The 23,319-nt window shown below is 33.3% G+C and overlaps 1 protein-coding gene and 1 long non-coding RNA gene across 3 annotated transcripts in view; one reads left to right on the top strand and one right to left on the bottom strand.

Annotated features, from left to right (window-relative positions):
• Positions 1-23,319, top strand: part of LOC127716522 (uncharacterized) — a 153,963-nt gene that overhangs the window by 92,385 nt on the left and 38,259 nt on the right. The gene's annotated exons all lie outside the window — the stretch shown is intronic.
• Positions 12,353-23,319, bottom strand: part of LOC127716468 (rho guanine nucleotide exchange factor 17-like) — a 114,743-nt gene continuing 103,776 nt past the window's right edge. For both annotated transcript variants that reach the window (XM_052222689.1, XM_052222688.1), the window contains exon 22: positions 12,353-22,997. In XM_052222689.1, coding sequence (XP_052078649.1) covers positions 22,702-22,997 — 296 coding nt within the window. In that variant the 3' untranslated portion in view covers positions 12,353-22,701. The remainder of the gene's footprint in view (positions 22,998-23,319) is intronic.

The raw sequence follows: 23,319 nt of genomic DNA, 5'->3' as shown, positions 1-23,319 counted from the left end.
CCTGCTGGTGAGAACAGGGTCTTTTTTAGACAAAGTATTTGTCTAGAACAGGATCTTACATTAATAAATTGTTTGGTGACAGGGTATAAATTTCTGAACTAGTCTAGAACATATAGGTCTCTATCTAGAACAAGGTATACATTTTCTGAGCGTGTCTAGAACAGGTATACATTTTCTGAGCGTGTATAGAACAGGGTATGTTTTTCAATATTTCTGTTTAGAACAGGGTATGTTTTTCAATGTTTTCTGGTTAGAACAGGGTATGTTTTTCAATGTTTTCTGGTTAGAACAGGGTATGATTCGGCAAGTGCTGTCGGCACAGTTATACCCGAAAGGATAGTCAGTAACTCCCCCGGGGTTAAGACAATGAGCCCCTAGACGCTCATTTTACACACATGCATGTACGAAGAGACACTACCTCATTTACATTAGAACAGTCACCATTGGCGGATCTATGATCGGCACCCCCTCATTCACGCGGTTATAATCTTTACAAGAAAAAAAAAACATTGTGCCTTTTCATCTTTTTTCATGATGTGTTGCCTTATTTCTCAGCAAAACAGTAAAAAGTAATCTTAGCGCTAGCTCTTTTTTTCGTGGAGAAAGGGTGCATTTTCGTGAGAAAATTATGACCGCTTGCTTCTAAAAAACAAACAGTTTCAATGGAGAAAAAGTAACTTTCGATGGAAAACTTATAAAACCTATTTCTTTGCAGGTATGCAGCAGACTATATTGCTAGTAAAGACAGAATTCAACGATTCTCGCGCCTGCATGACTGGTTCAAAGTTGGGGTTTTAACATTGAGAGATCTGAAAGCGTTTTTAGCGGTTATTCTCAATATGGGTATCATTAAGAAACCGGTTATAACCGAATATTGGAATACAAAGTTTGCTAGCCAATCAACAAAATGGTTTAGAGACATGTTTTCAAGGAACCGGTTCCAATTGATTTTGAAGTTTTTTCATATAACTAACAATGATATGATTCCTAACCGTGATGATCCACAGTATTCCCCGACCGGAAAATTTCAATGCTTCGTTGATTTGTTTAATGCCAAATCTAAACAATATTATACACCAAATCAATCCTTAAGCATAGACGAAAGTTTAATAGGAACACGGGGCAGGTCAATAATGATTCAATATATACCCTCAAAGGCAGCGAAATTCGGTGTTAAATTATGGGTGCTTGCTGAATCAATAACGGGATACATTGTTCATCTTAATGTGTATAAAGGAAAGCGTTATGACCCAACCCCTGCCGGAATGTTACAGGGAAGTTACGTAGTAAATTCACTTTTAGACTCGTGCAATTTTTTTAATAAATACTACCACGTTGTCACAGACAGCTTTTTCACGTCACTTGATTTAGCAAAAGAACTACTGCGGAAAGGGACTGGAACTTTACGTAAAAATCGTGCCATGCCAAGCTCCATAAAAAACCCGACAATAGATGAAAACGAAGCTAAGTTTTTAAGACAAGGACAGTTATTGCTATGTGCGTATAAGGAAGCTAGGCGTAGGAAACCTGTCCGTCTGTTATCCACTGCATGTAGAGCCGAACTTAATAATAACGGGAAACCAAAAATGATTGAATATTACAACACAAAAATGGGAGGAGTAGATCTAGCTGATCAGCTTGTCAGCGCATATGTCGATGATAGAAAAACTATGAAAGTATGGAAAAAAATTGTATTCAATCTACTACAAAGAATGGTAACAAATGCTTATATACTTTATAAACAAAATAGTGATGCACCACGTCTCTCGAGGTTATCATTTCTGCAAAGTATAATTGAGGATCTCGCACAAGAGCATCTTTTATCACGTCAGCAAAGACTCCCTAATCGTGAACTAAATAATGCGCGCATACGACTCCTTAGGTCCCCGACGGAAAAGAAAAAGATTGTAGCGGTTGTTCAGACAGAAACGGGTGGAATGGGAGAAAGAGAACGAGAACTGTTTGTGTTAGATGTGGAAATGGACTTCATAAAAAATGCAAACATAATCATGTATGTGTGGAAGAACAATGAATATATCTAAAATTGTGAAATCTATCTATTTATTCGCCATGTATATGCTAATGACTTACCCCCCCCCCCCCCCCCCCCCACCACCACCACCCACCCACACACAAAAAAAAATCCAAAACAAAAACAGAATATGTCTGCACTATGTGCGAAATAAAAAAATCCAAACACCAAACTTATTGCAAAGCTGTACAAAACATTTGAGTCGTAAATAATATCATGCAAGTAAAAGAAACAAATGGACTATCGATAGACAAAAGTGTTTCTAAAGAATAGGAAATTGAATGGAAATGGGGAATGTGTCAAAAAGACAAAAACCCATACAGCGGGACTACTTACAAGTCTTCATTGAATAGTGAGAAACAGTGAGGTAATTTTCGAGACAAACAAATAATATCTGAACCAAAAATTAGCCATACGCTATTTTTGAAATGCAACGCCAAGTGGAAGTGGCAAGTGCGCTCTTAGGTGGCGGGAGATCGACGTCACAATTCTGAATTGATGACGGCGTTGGTAACGTCGCTAAAATAACATCGGCCTAAAATCGGCCCTCTGGCACTGAACGTAGTATGTACAGATCGGCCCAAAATCGGCCCTCTGGCATACAATGGGTTAAATTAGGGATTTCGTTACCATAAATTACGTAAAACTTTTGCTAAGTTCTTTCATAGATACAAAGATTTGATTAGTAAATTTGGCTGTACTTGTAGAAAACTGATTAAAAACGGTATTTCACATCCTAAATTTTACTGTAATATTGTACTTAAAGCGCGGAAATCATTATGTGATCCGTGTAAAATCATCGAACCTTTAAACAAACTTATTAGTAAAGGTTATCTTACCAATGTTGTAATTAGATCTTTGAATATAGTTTACATTGGCACTAATATCGATTTTGTCATCAGCAAATTAAAACATAACTAAATTTGTATTCTTTTCACACGGGATGTATAAAGACACACCCACGTTCGTTTTGATCTATAAAGAGGTTAAACTAACTATCCTACTGTCTGTCGATACATTTATTTTTGGCATTGCACTAGTCATGTCTTCTTTGACTGTCCATGACGTTAAAATACTAAAACCCTGGGATGTGTTTTAGTTGATTTTAGTCTCTGATGCATGATTTTTTATTATTAATTGTTTTGGCTTTTAACTAGCTGTCAGTAACTGCGAGTACTCTCAAATCGTACTTTCTTGTTTATTTGACCTGTTGATACTAATTGTATTGCTTTTTTTGTTATTTAATGTTATTCAGGGTTATATCTGGTCTATATACCAGCTTTTATAAGTGTTTGGTATTACTATAAATTTTCACTTCGTACTATGAACATCAAAATTATTTATTTTGTAAAAATATTTCCTTTCTCTATTGGTACTGTATACGTATACCTAACAACAAAATTATTTTCATTTACCTGTGTTTAAAGTTATTGCAAACGGGTGATATTTTTTCATACCTATATAACATGTTACTTTTATTATTCTTCCCTTAGTTTATTTATTTTGTATTTACATTGTATCAAAGGTCAAATTTATTTGCTCAGTGTATGTTCAATGGTGTTAATATGTCCTTTGATTGAGTTAAGCTATTTCAGTTGATATTTTATAGTGTGTCTTTCTATGTTGTGATGTTACACTATTGTTTCAGAAAAAGGGTGAAGGTTTGGTACCATTAAAACGTTTAAACCCGCTGCATTTGTTTGCACCTGTCCTAAGTCAGGAATCTGATGTTCAGTAGTTGTCGTTTGTTGATGTGGTTCATAAGTGTTTCTCGTTTCTCGTTTTTTATATAGATTAGACCGTTGGTTTTCCCGTTTGAATGGTTTTACACTAGTAATTTTGGGGGCCCTTTATAGCTTACTGTTCGGTGTGAGCCAAGGCTCCGTGTTGAAGACCGTACTGTGACCTATAATGGTTTACTTTTATAAATTTTGACTTGGATGGAGAGTTGTCTCATTGGCACTCATACCACATCTTCTTATATCTATATAACGTTTTGAACTTCTTATTCTTCTTAAAATAGCGATAGCAAAAATCATTATCATGTTCAAATTTATTTCAGACGATAAAACAAAAAGACTTATAATTAAATTTTGATCCTTACTGTTTATCAATGGGTATGTCGTGTTTAGTTTGACTTACAAAAACAAGCGGATCATCATGTTCAAATTTATTTCAGACGATAAAACAAAAAGACTTATAATTAAATTTTGATCCTTACTGTTTATCAATGGGTATGTCGTGTTTAGTTTAAGCGGATAAGAAAAAAAATGTATGCAAAATAATATTTAATGTATTGATAGTAAACAAAGCATAGGCAGTGGAATAAAACATTCATTTCCCTTTGCCTCGGGAGATATGAAGATTTGCTCACCCTCGAAAAATCATATTTCCCTCGGGCAGAGCCCTCGTGAAATATGAATATTCTGGGGTGAACAAATCTTCAAATCTCCCTCCGGCACGGGAAATAAATGTATACAATCATATTGAAATTTTTGTAGGTCTTACATTGCTGAAATTTTTTTGCTGTTTACAGTCTCTACTGATCTATAATAGTTTTCAAAAATAATAGGCAAAAACTCAAATTAAGTCAAAATTTATCATTTAACTGCTATTATACTCATTGAAGGAGTCATCCAATTTTTGGGATCATATAGACATTTTTGTAGATATCGTTTTGTTGATCATTCCAGCTGTTCACAATGTCCCCCTATCATTATAGTTTTTGTTATAAAAGGCAAAAACTCATGAAATAGTAAAAAATCCTTCATCTTATCATACTTTAATTGTATTTCTGATTAAAAAAAGCTTCAATTTTTTTCAGAATTATGTTAAAATAGCAATTGCATTTCAGGTTGAGTACAACCGGTCGAGAATATAATTTCCTCGACTTGTCCTTTTGGAAGCCACGATTTAAGGTCATGGGTTCGAACCCTAGCTGGGTCAAGCCAGAGACTTGAAGGTTGGTATTTGCTGCTTCCCGCTAATCATGCAGTATTTAGAAGTAAGAACAAAGACTGGTCAACCACATAGTCTAAATAATGTGTCTGTGTGTGGCGATATGTCTTCCTGCAGACTGTGTGTTGTTACCTTGTGAACTAGCACGTTAAAATCCGGCTCAGTGTTAGTCTTGTGCAAAACAGGGTTCATATTTATATCAGGCGCGTAGCTGCCTTTACGCAAAAAATCATTTGCTTGCACATTATTTTCACAAAAAAAAATATTCTGAAATTGAATTACGAATGAGTAGTAAGACAGGTCAACCGGGCTAACTATCCAGCTGACACTCCAAGTCAGTATTGGAAGCGAGCCTTGTATTTCTCCTTTCTTGACTATTTCATTGAAGAACTCACAGGACGTTTACTGGATACTTCTGAACCTTAATTTATACCTGCATGTTTGGAATCTTTGACAGCAGAGTGTATAGACAAACTATACGAAACATTTAGACACGACTTGACGGACAATCAAGGAACATTCAACTCTGAGGTAAAGAGATGGCAGAGACGCTGGTCGGGTCCAGATGTTATAGAGAATCTCTGATGTCGTCTCTAGCAGTGACTAATAAGGAACTATATCCTTCAATATTTGCAATCGTGTCAATTCTATAGTTACAATGCCAGTAACTTCATCAACTACTGAATGGTCATTTAGTGCATTACGGCGACTAAAAACTTATCTCCGTTCAACCATGGTACAGGACAGACTATCTTCGTTGGCGTTCATACATGTTCACAGAGAAATGAATATCGACACCGAGAGAGCTCTGCAATCATTTGCCTTGGCAAAAAATAGATGTATGGACTTTGGATATTGACTATACTATAAGTCTACATGCAGTATTAACATTTAATAATACAGGCTCAATACATGCAATAACCTTGAAAACATCTTAGATTTATATCCCTCACTTATAAGTCAAGACTTAAAAGTCGCCGTTTGATTTCGTATTTCCATTGTCCGTACGTCTAAAAGACTATTAATTCACCTTGGGTATCTGTGTCCCAAGTGACCTTCTACCGTTGTCGTAGAAACCCCTCCCTCGATTCGAAAATGACCGTAGTGAGAAACGCTACGGTCGGGTGTCTTGCAAGAAGCAGGACTCCTGCTCACCCTTCCGGAACACTGGAGGTCGCCACATTTTTTTTCAGGGTTCGTGTTTTTTATCTGTATTTAGTTTTCAATATTGAATGTTTTTGTTTGTTCTTTTGTGTCTTATCTGTTCCCGGGTTGGCCATGTGTCCATTGATTGCACTTCTATTGATAAACGCCTCGGTGGACTTGTCGACTGATCTTCCCGTTTTATAAAATTTATTTTATATTTGAAAACAACCATGTTAATAAGGAGTAATGTGAATTTCTTAAGCATGGCATACCTGGAAAATGACCGAAAAATTATAATTTTCTGCATAAAAAGGTCCCAAAAATTTTTCAAGTCTTATGCTTGCACTTTATTTTAGGCCAGCTACGCCCCTGTATATCACTTTGTCATTTTCTCGTCCTGAAAATGCATTTAATTTGCCATTGGACAGCCATCCATTAATTCATTGTTTAAAGGCAATAACTTATATAAGTCATCTAACTTGGTATGTTTCAGGTTTTGAATTTTTGATTATTTTTGCTGTTTATAGTTTATACCTATCAAAGTTTTCGAAAGTATGGGGAAAAAAAGTAACAGGAAAAAAGTTCACAGGAAAAAAAGGAACAAATCTGATAGGAAATAATGTCCATTTTTTGTACAAAAGTTTAGTTATAATAGTATTTGCTTTGATTTCTCTTCTTTTAACCATATGCTGAACTTTCAATGGTAAGATGGATGACATATCATTATAAAAAGGTACATTTTTAAGGTTTAAAGTATTAATCTGTCCAGACAGTAGATGATTGACAGCAAATGTAAATAGTAAATTGAAGCCAGTTATGAGGTATTAACCATCTGTTGAATTGTTTAAAAAAAAATTACATTTTCATGCAATAAACACAAACATTGTAGGGGGCCTCGGTGGCCGAGTGGTTTAAGTAGTTACTACTGTAATCACTAGCCAGTCAACACGGAGGTTGTGAGTTCGAACCCCGCTCGTGCGGGTGCACTCGACTCCTATCTTAATTGCCTGACTAGAATTGTCAGTTTTCCTATCGAAGGTCGGTGGTTGTCTCCAGACACTCCGGCTTCCTCCACCAATAAAAACTGACCGCCTTGAAATAGCCCAAAAGCGGTGCTTAAAAGTGGCGTTAAAACACAAAAAATCAGATCAATCAAACATTGAAAATATCATACCCCTGTATTCTAAACTTAAAAGATGTCGAAACACTATTTAGTTGGTAAAATTGGTACATGCTATAACTTGCACAATGCAAAAATACAAGTTATAACATGTACAAAAGTAAAAATGGTTTCAACTTGTACAAAATTTGAAAATAAATTTGAATAAAGCAGAATGTACACCTTTTCTGAAATTGGATAATCGTTCAGACCATTGTGTAGAATAATTTTCACTGAGCCATGTTGCAAGCATTTCTTTTACATCAGCATTCGCCCTTTCGTGACATGGTCTACCATGAACAATTTTAAGGTCATGCCATAGTGAATTAGTAAGCTCAATGGACCCAAAATACTGAATTTGGTAAAGTGGTCTTGGTAATGTAACACTCACTTATAGCCATTGTCTGGGACTGATTGATAATCAATAAAGTCAACTTGTCCTCTTAAACTAAAATCAGACGATTTTATAATTCACCAGGTTAGAATACTGAATAATAATTATTGACCACATGTGTGTTTTAAAAGGAATTAAGTAATTTAATATATAAACTGTTAACACAGAGATATGTCTCCCCTATTTGTTATTTTGATAATGCAAATGTTGAAATTAAAATAGCAATACTTTAACATGTAAGTCATGCAAATATTCAAAGTCAATGAACCATGACTAAAGGTACAGGGCTAAACAATCTCAATGGAAATGAGATGTGCCAATGTTATTACAACTGCAAACCAAATACAATTGACTTTTCATAAGGTGTTCCCTTTAAACAAACCTAAACACAAACATTTACTTGTAAACTATGTAAAAGTTTCAAAGTCAATGAACCATAATTAGGTGACGGGGTTATATAATCTCCATGGAAATGAAAGAATGCCTTTACAATTGCATACCAAATATCATTGACTTAACATTAGTGGTTCATCTTAAACTGAACTAATCACAAATTTATACATGTAAACTAAGCAAAAGTTTCAAAGTCAATAGACCATGACTGACGGGTAAGGACCAAATATTCTCCATGGAAATGAGATGTGCTAATGTTTATGCAACTGCATACCAATTACCATTGACCTACCACTAACGGTTCCCCTTAAACTGACCTAAATCACAAACTAATACATGAAAACTAAGCAAAAGTTTCAAAGTCAATAGACCATGAATGAGGGGGCAGGGCCAAATAATCTCCATGGAAATGAGATATGCCAATGCTTATACAACTGCATACCAAATATCATTGACTTACCACTAGTGGTACCCCATAAACTGACCTAATCACAAACTAATACATGTAAACTAAGCAAAGTTTCAAAATCAATAGACCTTGACTGAGGGGGCGGGGCCAAATAATCTCCATGGTAATGAGATGTGCCAATGCTAATACAACTGCATACCAAATATCATTGACCTACCACTAGTGGTTCACCATGAACTAGACCTAATCACAAACTAATACTTTGTTAACGCCGTCGATGTCGACGCCAGAAACAGCCTACCTATGTCTCGCTTTTTGCCTCCGTCAAGGCAAGCTGACAAAAAACTATTTATCTAGTCATTAACTGTATCAAAAAGGACTAAACACACTAAAACGAATGAACAAATTAATTTTCGAGATAATAAGCAAAAATGAAAAAAAAATTGGTAAAAATTCATAATTTAAGCCGGGAAATAACTCCTATTAGAATTCATCTGACAGTTTTTATATAAATGAATAGTAGGTAGATCTCAACATTCTGAACATTTTTGCTCCCGTCATAATTTCTCTATTATAGTGGTTTTCAAGATAATAGACAAAGCTTGCATTTTACCCCTATATATTGCATTTATAGTCGTCTGCAATGTTGGATGGTAGGTGGGATTGCCTGACAACATTGTTTGAACTAGATATCCCACTGACTATTGTGACCAATAAAATTGAGAATGGAAATGGGGAAAGTGTCAAGCAGATAACAACCCGACCAAAGAGCAGAAAACAGTCTGTTTAAAGGTTTGGTTAGCTTTTGAGGTGAATGTTGACATTTTTGTGCTTTGTATAGAATATTACCATAAAAGATTGAATGTGAAATACCTGAACGTATAAGATGTCTGCATGTTGATTTATATTTACGAATGATGTCCTTGTACTGATGATAAAATTTAGTAAATGTTTTGACTAGTTTGTGATATCGAAAACCCTGGTGTAATAATTTTTTAGTAATACAGAGGTTTCTTTTGTAAAATCAAATACGTTGTTACATACACGAGCGAATCGAACAAGTTGAGATATATGAACACCATAAGATGGTGACAAGGGAACGTCACCATCTAAAAATGGATAATTAACAATAGGAAATGAAAAATCATCTCTTTTATCATAAATTTTGGTATTAAGCTTCCCGTTAAAGATAAAGATATCAAGATCCAGGAAAGGGCAGTGTTCATGTTAGTATTAGCTTTTTTTAAAGTCAGTTCAGCAGGATAAATCTCTTTAGTGTACATACTGAAGTCGTCATTATTGAGAGCCAATATATCATCTAAATGTCTAAAAGTGTTATTAAATTTTTGTATCAGATGTTGTTTCGATGGGTCTTTGCTGATTTTAGTCATAAATTGTAACTAATAACAATACAGAAACAGGTCTGCAATAAGTGGGGCACAGTGAGTCCCCATTGGAATTCCTATAACTTGATGATATACGGAATCTCCATAGCGAACAAAAATGTAATCTATAAGTTTGGTTAAATTTGGCCCAACAGTTTAAGAGATGTTTGTAAAAAGTTAATGGATAACAACAGATGCTAAGTGAGGAGAAAAGCTCACTTGGCTCATTGAGGCAGGTGAGCTAAATATAGTCAAACACTCTGTATGTGCCTGTCCCAAGTAAGGAGTCTGTAATTCAGTGGTTGTCCTTTGTTGCTGTTTATCAGCTTTGTTAAGTGTTTTGTACATAAATCAGGCAGTTAATTTTTACGCTTGAATTGTTTTACATTTGTCATGTCTTGGCCTTTTATAGCTTTCTATATGGTATGGGTTTTGCTCTTTGTTTAAGGCTGTACTGTGGATAACTTCTATGCCTTTTGGGTTTTTGATGGAAAGTTCTCTTTGGCAATCATACCACATTTTCTTTTTTTTGTTGTTGATTAAAATCTTCATTGAAGGGCAATTACTGCTTAAGTGAGTCATCTTAAAAGTTTTATGAAAATGGTAAGAAGGTAGATCTGAACATTCTGAGCATTTTTGCTTTGTCAGATTTTCTCAACCTATTATGGGTTTCATGATTATAGACAATTGATACATTTTAACCCTTGTGTTCCATTTTTAGCCATGATGGACATGTTTGTTGATTGGCAGGAAAACATAAACAGCTCCGCCATGAGTGCATGATACGCCCGTCGCTTTTTTAATAGATATAAACCAGTCATCAAAGTTTCATGAAACTGCTCAAGGCATTTTTGAGTAATTGTCCGAAAACTGGAAAATCTCCCTTTTTTAATGAATAAAACCCCATAACTCGGAAACGTAAAATCTAAAATTTATTGAATTCGAAAGGGAGCTCACATCAATAGACATAAACAATTCAGCAAAGTTTCATGAAAAATGCTCAAGGCATTTTTGAGTAATTGTCCGAAAACTGGAAAATCTCCCTTTTTTAATGAATAAAACCCCATAACTCGGAAACGTAAAATCTAAAATTTATTGAATTCGAAAGGGAGCTCACATCTATAGACATAAACAATTCAGCAAAGTTTCATGAAAACTGCTCAAGGCATTTTTGAGTAATTGTCCGAAAACTGGAAAATCTCCCTTTTTTAATGAATAAAACCCCATAACTCGGAAACGTAAAATCTAAAATTTATTGAATTCGAAAGGGAGCTCACATCTATAGACATAAACAATTCACCAAAGTTTCATGAAAACTGCTCAAGGCATTTTTGAGTAATTGTCCGAAAACTGGAAAATCTCCCTTTTTTAATGAATAAAACCCCATAACTCGGAAACGTAAAATCTAAAATTTATTGAATTCGAAAGGGAGCTCACATCAATAGACATAAACAATTCAGCAAAGTTTCATGAAAACTGCTCAAGGCATTTTTGAGTAATTGTCCGAAAACTGGAAAATCTCCCTTTTTTAATGAATAAAACCCCATAACTCGGCAATGTAAAATCTAAAATTTATTGAATTCGAAAGGGAGCTCACATCTATAGACATAAACAATTCAGCAAAGTTTCATGAAAACTGCTCAAGGCATTTTTGAGTAATTGTCCGAAAACTGGAAAATCTCCCTTTTTTAATGAATAAAAAAAACCCCATAACTCGGAAACGTAAAATCTAAAATTTATTGAATTCGAAAGGGAGCTCACATCAATAGACATAAACAATTCAGCAAAGTTTCATGAAAACTGCTCAAGGCATTTTTGAGTAATTGTCCGAAAACTGGAAAATCTCCCTTTTTTAATGAATAAAACCCCATAACTCGGAAACGTAAATAAAATTTATGAAAATCGAAAGGGAGCTCACATCAATAGATATAAACAATTCACCAAAGCTTCATGAAAACTGTTTAAAGCATTTTTGAGTTATTGTCCGAAAACTGGAAAAACCCCTTTTTTAATAAACAAAACCCCATAACTGGGAAACGTAAAATCTAAAATTTATAAAAATCTAAAGGGAGCTCACATCAATAGATATAAACAATTCACCAAAGTTTCATGCAAATTGGTTAAAGCGTTTTTGAGTTATTGTACGACATGTTGACGACAGAGGGACGAACAACGGTATACCATAATACGTCCCGTAAACGGGCGTATCAAAAACCACACTAACTTTATACTAGATAACCTAAGAATCACTCAGTTTAGGCTTAGATGAAATTGTCCAGTGGTTTATGAGAATATTTTTGAAAAAGTTAACAATGATGGCCCCAGACAACAGACTTCAAGGGTTGGCAATAGCTCACATGGCCAATGAAGCCATTAAAAAGCTTCTATTGTAATGATACACAATATTGCAATTCAAATATTGTTGAAAGAAGAAGTTTGCTATGATGATTTGTAACTAGTTTGCAAAAAATATAAATTTTATAAATTTAAATCTATTTTTATTTAATTTTTTTACAAACAATATGGACATATTATATGAAAAGGTATTAATATCTTGTAACTAACAAATGCTAACACAAACACTTTATAAATCTTTAAGCTTCGAAATCCATATCATTTGTATTTCGAGTCATAAAACTAAAACAATATAAGACAATATGAATGATAAATACTGTCCTTTAATGACAGACTAGATTTATAGCACCTCAGTATACAGGGGTCAAAAGATGGAAGGAGTGCATAGAAGAACCTCAGTATACTATGTATAGGGGTTGAAAAAATGGGTGGTGTGCATGGAAGAACATATAGTGAATGCTTAATGATCATATATTTTTGAATAGTTTATGTCTACCTTACATGAAACACTTCTAATGATGGCTATTCAGCACTAGATTGAGAAACAAGTCAAACAACAAAACCTTTGTCACACTCTTTGTTATGTCTGTCAAGCTACAGCTGGTTCAAAAGTATTTTTTTCCCACTCAACTAAAACTTCTCCGTTTCTTTGGCTTATTTCAATAAATGATCACACATGGAACCAATTATTACTTGGGGACAACCATTGGATATTCTAGGGGGGGGGGGGGGGGGAGAGAATTTAAAAAAAATATTTACCTGGCATCGCAACTGGCAAAAAATAATCTTTCAAAAGGCAGCTTGAAAAATAAGTATCTTGACCCACAAAATGTTGGAATAGTTGTGCATGAAAAATGAAAATAAATATTCATGCACCATTGTCTCATAAAATAAATAATTGTGATAAAAAAATCATCCAGACCCCAAGAATAAAACTAGAGGCTCTAAAGAGCCTGTGTCGCTTACCTAGGTCAATGTGCATCTTCAACAATGGACACTCTCCAACATTGTGGACTAGAATAGAATTAATGACAAAAATCTCTTTTTGTTAATCTTGTATTACTGATCATTTTTTCTATTTACAGTTTCTCTCTATCTTCTTTAGTTTTTGCCCAAAACACAAAAAAGGATAAAAAAAAAAAAGTCATTTCAATGGCAATCAATCTGATAAAGTGTCTCCTAATGATTTCGGCAAAATTTTAGTAACTTGTAGATCTTGTCTTATTGATCATCTTTGCTACTTAAAAGTGTCTAAATATCACTTAAAGGTTTCAAAGTATTTAGGTATAACTCTAATAAAGAGTTGTCTGCCAATTTCAACAGTATATAACATAATTGTAGATCTCATCTTGCTGATCATTTTTGCTTATTTAAGTTTCTGTATATCTATGGCAAAGCACAAAAAAAATTGTAAAAATCATCATTAAAGGGTAATAACTCCAATAAGGAGTTTTTGGACCATTTCCTCCATATTGACTTTATAGTACATCTTGTCATGCTGATAATTTTTGCATATTTAAGTTTCTATCTATCTATTATAATTTTTAAGATATAAGGCAAAAATGCAAAAATTGGTAAAAATCATCATTCAAGGGCAAAAACTCTAATAAGGAGTCGTAAGACGATTTCCTCCATATGACTAAATAGTAGATCTTGTCTTGCTGACCATTTTTGTATATTTAAGTTTCTACCTATCTATTACAATTTTTAATATATTAGGCAAAGATGCAAAAAAATGGTATAAATCGTCATTTAAGGGCAATAACTCCTATAACAAGTTGTCTGACAGTTTTGGTGTAAATAGACAATAGGTAGAGCTCTACATTTTGAACATTTTTGCCCATGTCAGATTTTGTCAGATTTTCTCTATTGATAGCGGTTTTCCAAATAATAGACAAAACTTGCAGTTTACTCACTCACTCATCCTCTTCGTGCAGTTTACCCCTATGTTCTATTTTTAGCCATCTTGGTTGGCAGGCTAGGTCATCGGACATATTTTTTAAACTAGATAACTCAATGATGATTGTGGCCAAGTTTGATTTAATTTGGCCCAGTAGTTTCAGAGAAGATTTTTGTAAAAGTTAATGGACGATAACGACAGATGCCAAGTGATGAGAAAAGCTTACTTGGCCCTTTGAGCCAGGTGAGCTAAAAAGCAGTAAATATCTTACTAGTATATAGTCCATACCATAAAACTGTGCACTTATATTGTCTCACTGAAGTCCAAAAACTTTACCAGTATTGTATATTATCCTCTGTTTTACGTTGTGTAAAATCCAACTTAGGACAAAAGAGTATGGTGTAATTGCTAATACCGGTAATGTAAATAGAGTGAAAAAATAACTTCCGAGAGGCAAACAAAGAATTTAAAGACTGAGAATAAATTCCAATGTGAAATTGAAAAACTGATTACAGCCAAATCATTTTTACTAATTTTCGTGGATTTCGTAGACATAGGCAAACAACAAATATGAATGTTTCACAAAATAAAAATTTCCTAGTCTTTGTATGCAGATTTGGTAAAAAAATGATATCAAATATCCATCTCAATCTACGAAAAATAAATGAATCCACAGTAAGATCAGCGAAATAATTAAACAATGGTCAACCATTGATCAAGTTAATCCTCATATTCCTTAAGTTGTATTTTACCATATGATTAATCTATAAACCCTTTTAACAACATAAGCTGGGCGAGAAAATGTACTGGTCATTGTACAACTACAACATGAAGGACAGTGCACATATTTTTCTGTCAGAGTAATGGTTATTGTTATAGTCTGTAATTAACCTATAGCTATGGTCTTCAATGTACAAATATAGCCTTCTGGCCATCTGGCAAAGAAATTTGCTCAACCCAGAGTTATGGGCCACCTTGAACTTGCAGTCAGGTGAAAGCTTTTGTTTCATGTTGAAGGCCTTACTGTTATTTTGAGATGAAGAACACCAATAAAAGCACTGTTCCTTTGCTTTGTCCATTGCTTGTATGGATTTCTTGTCATGAATTAGTACACCTTATCCCTTCTTTTCCTTTCTTATTTAGAATAAGTCACCCTGTAAAAAGATTCAATTCCTATTGGTAAATGACATACACAAGTGCAACTATCCATTAGTTAGGTTGAATATATTCACAACTGTAGTGATTTGTTTGAAGAACTGGTCTAAGCTGATTCAGTTAATTAATATCCCAAATAATACAGTTGTTAATAATAGATGCTTTTACAATATATAAGCAATTCTAGTTTGTATGAACATGGCATGAAATTTTCATATTTCATATTATCATTAAAACAATTATAAAACAATACAAAATACACACTTTTAAAAACTACATATAATTTTCCGATAGAATATGAATTACAGGACGGATTTAAAGCTGTTTCCAAACAACATGACAATCATTTCATTTCTTCTACTTAATGTTAGCATTATACAGATATACCACATTAAAATCAATAAATAAGCAGAGGAACATGTAAATATCTAATTATATACATATAGCAGTGTAAAGAATCAACCTAAAACAACATTAACCTGGGGTCTAAACCCCTGAATACAGTTATACTTTAAATGACATCAACAATAACAGATCTGATTAAACTTAACAAACTATATAAATAATAATTCTATCTGATATACATTTATATGTCCAGCAGACAAAACACACTGACCATAACAATCAAGACAAAGCTAGGAACCATGAAACCAAGAAAAATATCATTAACAGAATAATCCTACAACAGAAAGATGACTTAATATCAAGTTCATACACACATAATTGTACCACACATGAAGTACATGCAACATATACATAAATCTACTTTACATTATTGACACAATCATTTAGCATTGGAATTTATACAATGCCTCCTTCAATGCCAGATTATTTTTCAAATAAGCCAAGTTTAAAATATAAATGATGTTATTTTCTTACAGACAAAAGACAAGGGGCCTTTCCGTCCTCTGGAATATTATAGTAGTAGGGCCATTTTCCTCATGGAAAATTATCAAAAGTCTTTCAATATTTACACAAATTGATTGTATCATAGTCAAACATGTGTACTTTAAAGTTCTAACAATATTTTGGCTTATTTCTAAATACATATACAACATATAAATGCCCAAAAACTGCCATTTTCAGAGATTTTGAAAAATTTTGAGCCTTTGTTTTACTTTACTTCAATACAAAATTTCTACGACATAGGTGAAATAGGTTTATAGCATAATGGTACTGGAAATTGTCTATGCCTCTGTCAGATATTGTAAGAAAGCTTCTGTAACAAACCAAGCAATACAAGATAGTGAAAAAAATGCATGTACTTCATGTGTGATCCATACAAAGTGAAACATGATATACACGTAATAGTAAAAATGTCATACAACCAAAATAAATCAACTTATAATAAGACCTTGTAAAGATCAGACATTGGTTATAACACCAATTTAATAATAAAAAAAAAAAAAATCACGACACAACTAACAACAAAAAATGAGACATACCTTTAAAATATGACAAAATTCCACATAAAATTATTATTCTTTTGTTTGCAATAACAAAAAAATACTTGAAGCAGAGGATTAAGTCACAACAATCTCTGTTCTTCTTTCAATGCAGCCTATTTAATTTTTTATGAGCAATCAGAACCCATTATTCTTATCTATATTGCAATATATGCTTTGTTTAGAAACATTACTGAAAGTCAAATTTCTGAATACAAATGATCATGTTTTCTCCATCTGGCAACAATCAAGTTTTGCTGGATTTTACTTCTTAAAGCTGGATATATTGCACAAATCTGTGACATAATTGGCACATTAATCACTATTTTATTTATACAATTAACAAAAATTTAAATACAATTACATGATTAAAATTCTACAATATGACAATAATAAACAGTGAAATTCATTTATGAACCATATTGTTTTAAAATTTCAACTTAAATACAACCACTAGTTATCAAATGCCCAGTCTATTTTCAGGATGACCAATTACCCTTTATTAATGTCTTTTTTAATTGGTCTCTTTGTTTATAAAAATTAAACTATTATAAACAACTTTAAATATGATATGTATATTTGTTTGATTGTCACATTCATTTGATCAATAACATACCTGCCACCTTTTGAAAATCCCCATGGGGGTTTTAGTGCGCGACAACAATTCTTTGCAACATATTTTGCGCGTGCTGTTTTGTGGTCTAGAAAAAGTGTCATATTTGTATGATGAGCTAACAAGCCTTTTTCTTAAGTTTATTAGCATGATTCTAGTTATTACTAATATATCAGTAGAAAAGATGAATCTGTAGCTAGAAGACCAGGATTTATTTTCTTGTGTTAGGATATTAAATGATTGTTGACGTTTAAAATTTAAAATTATGCACAAAGAAGGACTTTTATCAGGTTGGGAACAACACCCCAAATGAGGGGTAACCCCTCAATGTAAGGACATTAAAAACCAATTTTAAGTACAAATGAGCATAAATCTATCTTATTTGAAAAACTTTTTCTCAAGAATTATACATCTATCTGGTATTATATGGTCAAAACATGTCCAAGAATTTTGTAATGTTCCTGGACATTATCTTCTTTATCATGTTTATTATTAAAAATAATTGGACCCCTCATTTAGAAAAGACTTTAAAGTTGTTCCAAATATAAAGAATTTTCCCACTTTTGAGTTAAAAAATCTAAATTTTTCTTTTTTCTTTTTTACAACAGTAAAATGACCCCTTGTCTTAATGTCTTGGGGACAGTCCCTCATTTAAGGGATATACCCCTCATTTGGGGGTTTGTTCCGTACCTGTTTGTTTGGTCCTTGTGAAAAATGAAGTACAAAATGTATAGTACATTGTACTTTAAATGATTTGCCCCATTTGGTTATTTAATTGAATACAAAAATGACATATGTTACAGCAAGTGTAATGTCAATAAATTAGTGAATAAACTACTATTTATTATCTTTATGCCAAATTATGGTAGTACTGCATCATTGAATTTTGTCAATCAGCCATGCTTTTATTCTTAAGCTGTTTAAGAACCTCCTTGCAGATGAAAATTAACCTTCCATGTTCACGATTTTACAATTCAGACTAACACACAGAGCACTATACAAATCCTTGCACAGAGGAATACAACACAAGTTCAAAATATAGCATGTTAGAATAATCTTAATAGAAAACATTTTTGATTGGCTTATTAATTTGATCATGAGAAACACAGAATTTGATTGGCTGATCACGATTGTCTTCCCTTGGGAACAGTTCAATATCGGGAACAATCATATTTTTCGTGTAGATTTCACAAAATCGTGTTTTAGAGGTTTTTTCCACGATCCCGATCGTGCAATCGTGACAAAGGGTCAATATCGTGTAGTACACGCCTAAATCATGAAAGTTGGCAGGTATGCAATAAATTTATCTTGACAATACACCTTATCGCTAATCCCGGCTGACCTGAGAATCTGTCCCGCTTGAACTATTGACGTCATACAACAATCACTTTTCCATTGTGGCGTCAGATATTTTGTATTATGACGTCAAAATTTTACGGGAACCTGTGTGATGTCCAGTAATGGCGGACAAATAGCGATAAGGTGTATTCCATTGGACAATTTCTAACCTTTATCTAGAGATAAAGTTTTAAAGTAAGGTTCTGAATATAGAGATTGCTCATTACATTCTTAAACATTCAGAGTAGTATGAAAAGAAAATTAAGGATGTTCGCTACTCTGTTTCAAAATAACAAGCTTTTTAAAAGACTTTTATAAATTGATAGTATATAAATAAAGGAACTAAAAAAGCAGAAAAAAATGAAGGGTCTGTGTGCTTGTTTTCGAGATATAAGCCATTGAAAATTTGGCGGGAAATAATTCTCTCTAGACTTTTCATACATTTAACATTAGCACCCTTTTTCTTTGAAAAAATATGAAAAAATAACAAGGATTTTATAGGATTTTCAAATATAGCTTTTAAAACTATATGTAATAAAATTATGAAAAGAAAAGTAGGGGTTAGTGGGGAAATATTTTTAATGGCACTACATGGATAAAACCAGAGGATTCCGAATATCTGGCAAAATATTCAAAAACAAGAGGAGCGAACATCCTTAAAGGAATAGTATGAATCTCAATCTTAAAAATTAAAGCTCAAATAAATCTGAAACCTACAGTGGTATATAATAGCATGATTTTGTTTTGTTTCAAACATTATCATAAGCGGAATATTGAAATAATAATTTGCTCTGATTAACCAGTTTGGATCAATTTTGCAAATATATCAAGATAAAAAACATCAATGATATATTATTTTCTTGTCTTGAATAATTGTCTGATATTTTTGTAAGGCCTGTATAAATACAACCTTTAATTTGACCGTTAGCTGGAAATTGATTGGGTATGTGCTCAGGATGTTCAGTTATTAAAAAGAAAAGAATGTAAAAAATGAAAAGTGAATCAAGGGAGCAACTGGGAAGAATCATTACATTCACATATTCTGCCCACAAAAATCATTCTTACAGAGGTTAAACATATATATATATATATATATATTTTATCCATTCATAAAACCAAATAGACCTAGAAAATCATCATAATACTAGTGCACTTGCTTGTCTGTCTATTGATATTTGTATTAGTTTTTATATCCGGTCACATAACCAAAGGCAGTCTTTGTATGTCATCTCTATGGTTAATTAGATGGCATCTGGTCCTAAAATTCACACAGAATTCTGATACTTTATTACTATTCCATGCATTGTTTATTGTTTCCTATGGAACTTTTGTAATACTGGTATATATTTAAGTTTGAGTCAATTTGGGGGTAATGAATTTGTCATCTTATGCCCCTTTAAGTGGTTTGCCTTACAGCTTACTTACATAATATGAACAAAAGATGTTTGGTATATGTCAATGAGTAGCATCAAAACAACACAAAACCCCCCAAAAACATCTAGAGGTTAACACATAGTCTTCAATCAAAGTGATTGTGAGCACTGAAGGGTAAAGATTGCTTTCATTTTGCTATTTTGTGAATTTTTGAATAAAGCATTGGATTGTATTTTGCTAGGCTAGTTAAAATTGGAGTTGGAGATATCTTCCTTTGTTCATGTTTGTACATTTGTAGATGAACCTATTTTTATAACAAATTCATACACCATGCATTGCTTATGTAATTTTTAATAAAACAATGGTTTCTTGTCTAGTATGGTTATTCAAATACACATCATATTGTAACTTAAATATCAAAGTATAACATATCATCAATAAATTGCATGAAAACGACTGGATAGGGTCTAAATAATGACCACTTCACTGTACTATTTTGTTTGAACTATCAAAGGTAGTGATCAACCTACGAAGATGTAGATATCAAGCCAGTACCATAGGGTTTTGATTGAATTTCATGCAATCTTTACCCTAAAACAGATAAATAATGAAAGAACCTTAGTGAGCGCGATCACATACCCCACGTCCCCACATTGTCATTGGAGAAATAAAATAAGTGTAAGAAAAAAAAATTGTATCAGAAAAAAAAATTGAATCATAATTTCCTGTCAATTTGCACATCTACATAGTATGTCCTTATTATCTACACAGTTTCATGAAATTCTGTTGTGTGGTTTGAGAGGAGTTGCGATGACAAAATGTTGCAGTAGTATATTGGGCAAATAAGTTCAAAGGGGCGTAACTCCTGGAAAAAAAATTGAATCATAATTTCCTGTCGATATGCACATCTACGTAGTATGTCCTTATTATCTGAAAAGGTTTCATGAAATTCTGTTGTGTGGTTTGAGAGGAGTTGTGATGACAAAAGGTTGCAGTAGTATATTGGGCAAATAAGTTCAAAGGGGCATACTCCTGGAAAAAAATTGAATCGTAATTTCCTGTCGATATGCACATCTACGTAGTATGTCCTTATTATCTGAAAAGGTTTCATGAAATTCTGTTGTGTGGTTTGAGAGGAGTTGCAATGACAAAAGGTTGCAGTAGTATATTGGGCAAATAAGTTCAAAGGGGCGTAACTCCTGGAAAAAAAATTGAATCGTAATTTCCTGTCGATATGCACATCTACGTAGTATGTCCTTATCATCTGAAAAGGTTTCATGAAATTCTGTTGTGTGGTTTGAGAGGAGTTGCGATGACAAACTGTTGCAGTAGTACATTAAAGTAAATAAGTTCAAAGGGGCGTAACTCCTGGAAAAAGAATTGAATCGTAATTTCCTGTTGATATGCACAACTACGTAGTATGTCCTTATTATCTGAAAAGGTTTCGTGAAATTCTGTTGCGTGGTTTGAGAGGAGTTGCGATGACAAACTGTTGCAGTAGTACATTAAAGTAAATAAGTTCAAAGGGGCGCAACTCCTAGAAAAAAAATTGAATCGCAATTTCCTGTCGATATGCACATCTACGTAGTATGTCCTTATTATCTGAAAAGGTTTCATGAAATTCTGTTGTGTGGTTTGAGAGGAGTTGCGATGACAAGAAACAGGACTGACGGACTGAAGGACTGACGGACTGACAGACGGACGGACGGACGGGTCAAAAACATTATACCCTCCGCAACCCGTTGCGTGGGGTATAATTATAAATATGTCAGGTTTTAAATTGTCCCTCAATATATATGTATATAAAATCTAAACGACATTTCAAATAAGGATTTTCAGAAAAATATTTCATTACATGTATCGTTAAATGACAGGTCATAATGGAATAAAGTATCATATATGAGAATCATATATGCACCCTACAGACTTTAGCCAGTGATTTTTTGGAAATGGTTTACTGCAAACTAATATATAATATATTTATCTAATTTCTATGCCATTTTAACTCATAGACTCATAAAATGGTGAAAGTGTGGACACACTGAAATGTCTTGATCTGCATACTTGATTGTCAGAGTAAATATTTCATGAATATTTGGTAATATGGTTGACAGTCAGTTAGATCAAGGTATTACCAATAGGTAAGTTTTAGCTGAAGTGGTACCGTAAATGATGGTTACAAAAAGTTTCAAAAATTTAAAAATCATGCATTTCCATCTAGTTAAGATATAGTTTCATGCTTACAGAAAAATGGTATTGAAAGAAAATCTGTTAAAAGGTGAATTTTCCAAAGCCTATTGTAGATGTTAATAAAGAGATACAAATATAAATAAAATTTCAAACAAAAAACAAAGAAAAAACTATGTTAGATCTGGAATAATTTGACTGATCTCCATAATTCACGGATCCTTATCAACAACAGTCATTAGAAGTTGCTCAGAGATGATCAATTAATAAAAATGATGAAAGCAAACATCAAACGATGCAGTCTTATGTTTAAGGTCTACAGATATGTCAGCTAATGTTATTAATTGAGTTACCCTACTTCTGGCCCCATATGGACTAAACATTAAAGTACACAGGAGACTAGTATAACATAAATACACCAGGGGACTAATATATAAAAGGTTGACTAGTTATTATTTTCAAACATGCCATAATAGTAAATGATTTGTGCTATCATCACGTCCAGCGGATTCATTGGCAGAGGTGGTACGGAAATCCTCATACCCGTCACCACCACTTATCACAAGCATTCTTGTTGCCATGGTAGCTGTAGTTGCAGCAACAGAGGATCTCCGTGGCATGTCTTTTATGGCAAGGTTTTCTGGCAGTGTGGACTCTTCTTCATTATCTGTCCTACTGGAAGTTGCTGCAGCCGCTGCATTCATTTCAACACATGTTAAAAATCTAACATGTCCTGTATGTCCATACACAAGACCTACAAATATATACATATATATTATCTAACATGGCATGTATGTCCATACACAAGACCTACAAATCTATATATATATAATCTAACATGGCCTGTATGTCTATACACAAGACCTACAAATATATATATGTAGGACTCTAAAGTGCGATGGGGACGCTAAAACGCGATGGTCACGCTAAAGTGCGATGGTATGTGCTATTCATTTGAACACGCTAAAGTGCATTTTTCCGCAAAAGTATCGACGGTAGCAACATTAAACAGCATAATGACGATAATGTTTGTCCAGATTAAGGGTTTTATTACACAAGAAAAGAACGAAGAGAGA

This window comes from Mytilus californianus, unplaced genomic scaffold (genome assembly GCF_021869535.1).
Source record: "Mytilus californianus isolate M0D057914Y unplaced genomic scaffold, xbMytCali1.0.p SCAF_9, whole genome shotgun sequence".
Classification (NCBI taxonomy): Eukaryota; Metazoa; Mollusca; class Bivalvia; order Mytilida; family Mytilidae; genus Mytilus; species Mytilus californianus.
Note: the sequence above shows the minus strand (reverse complement) of the source record. Positions and strands in the feature narration are given on the sequence as shown.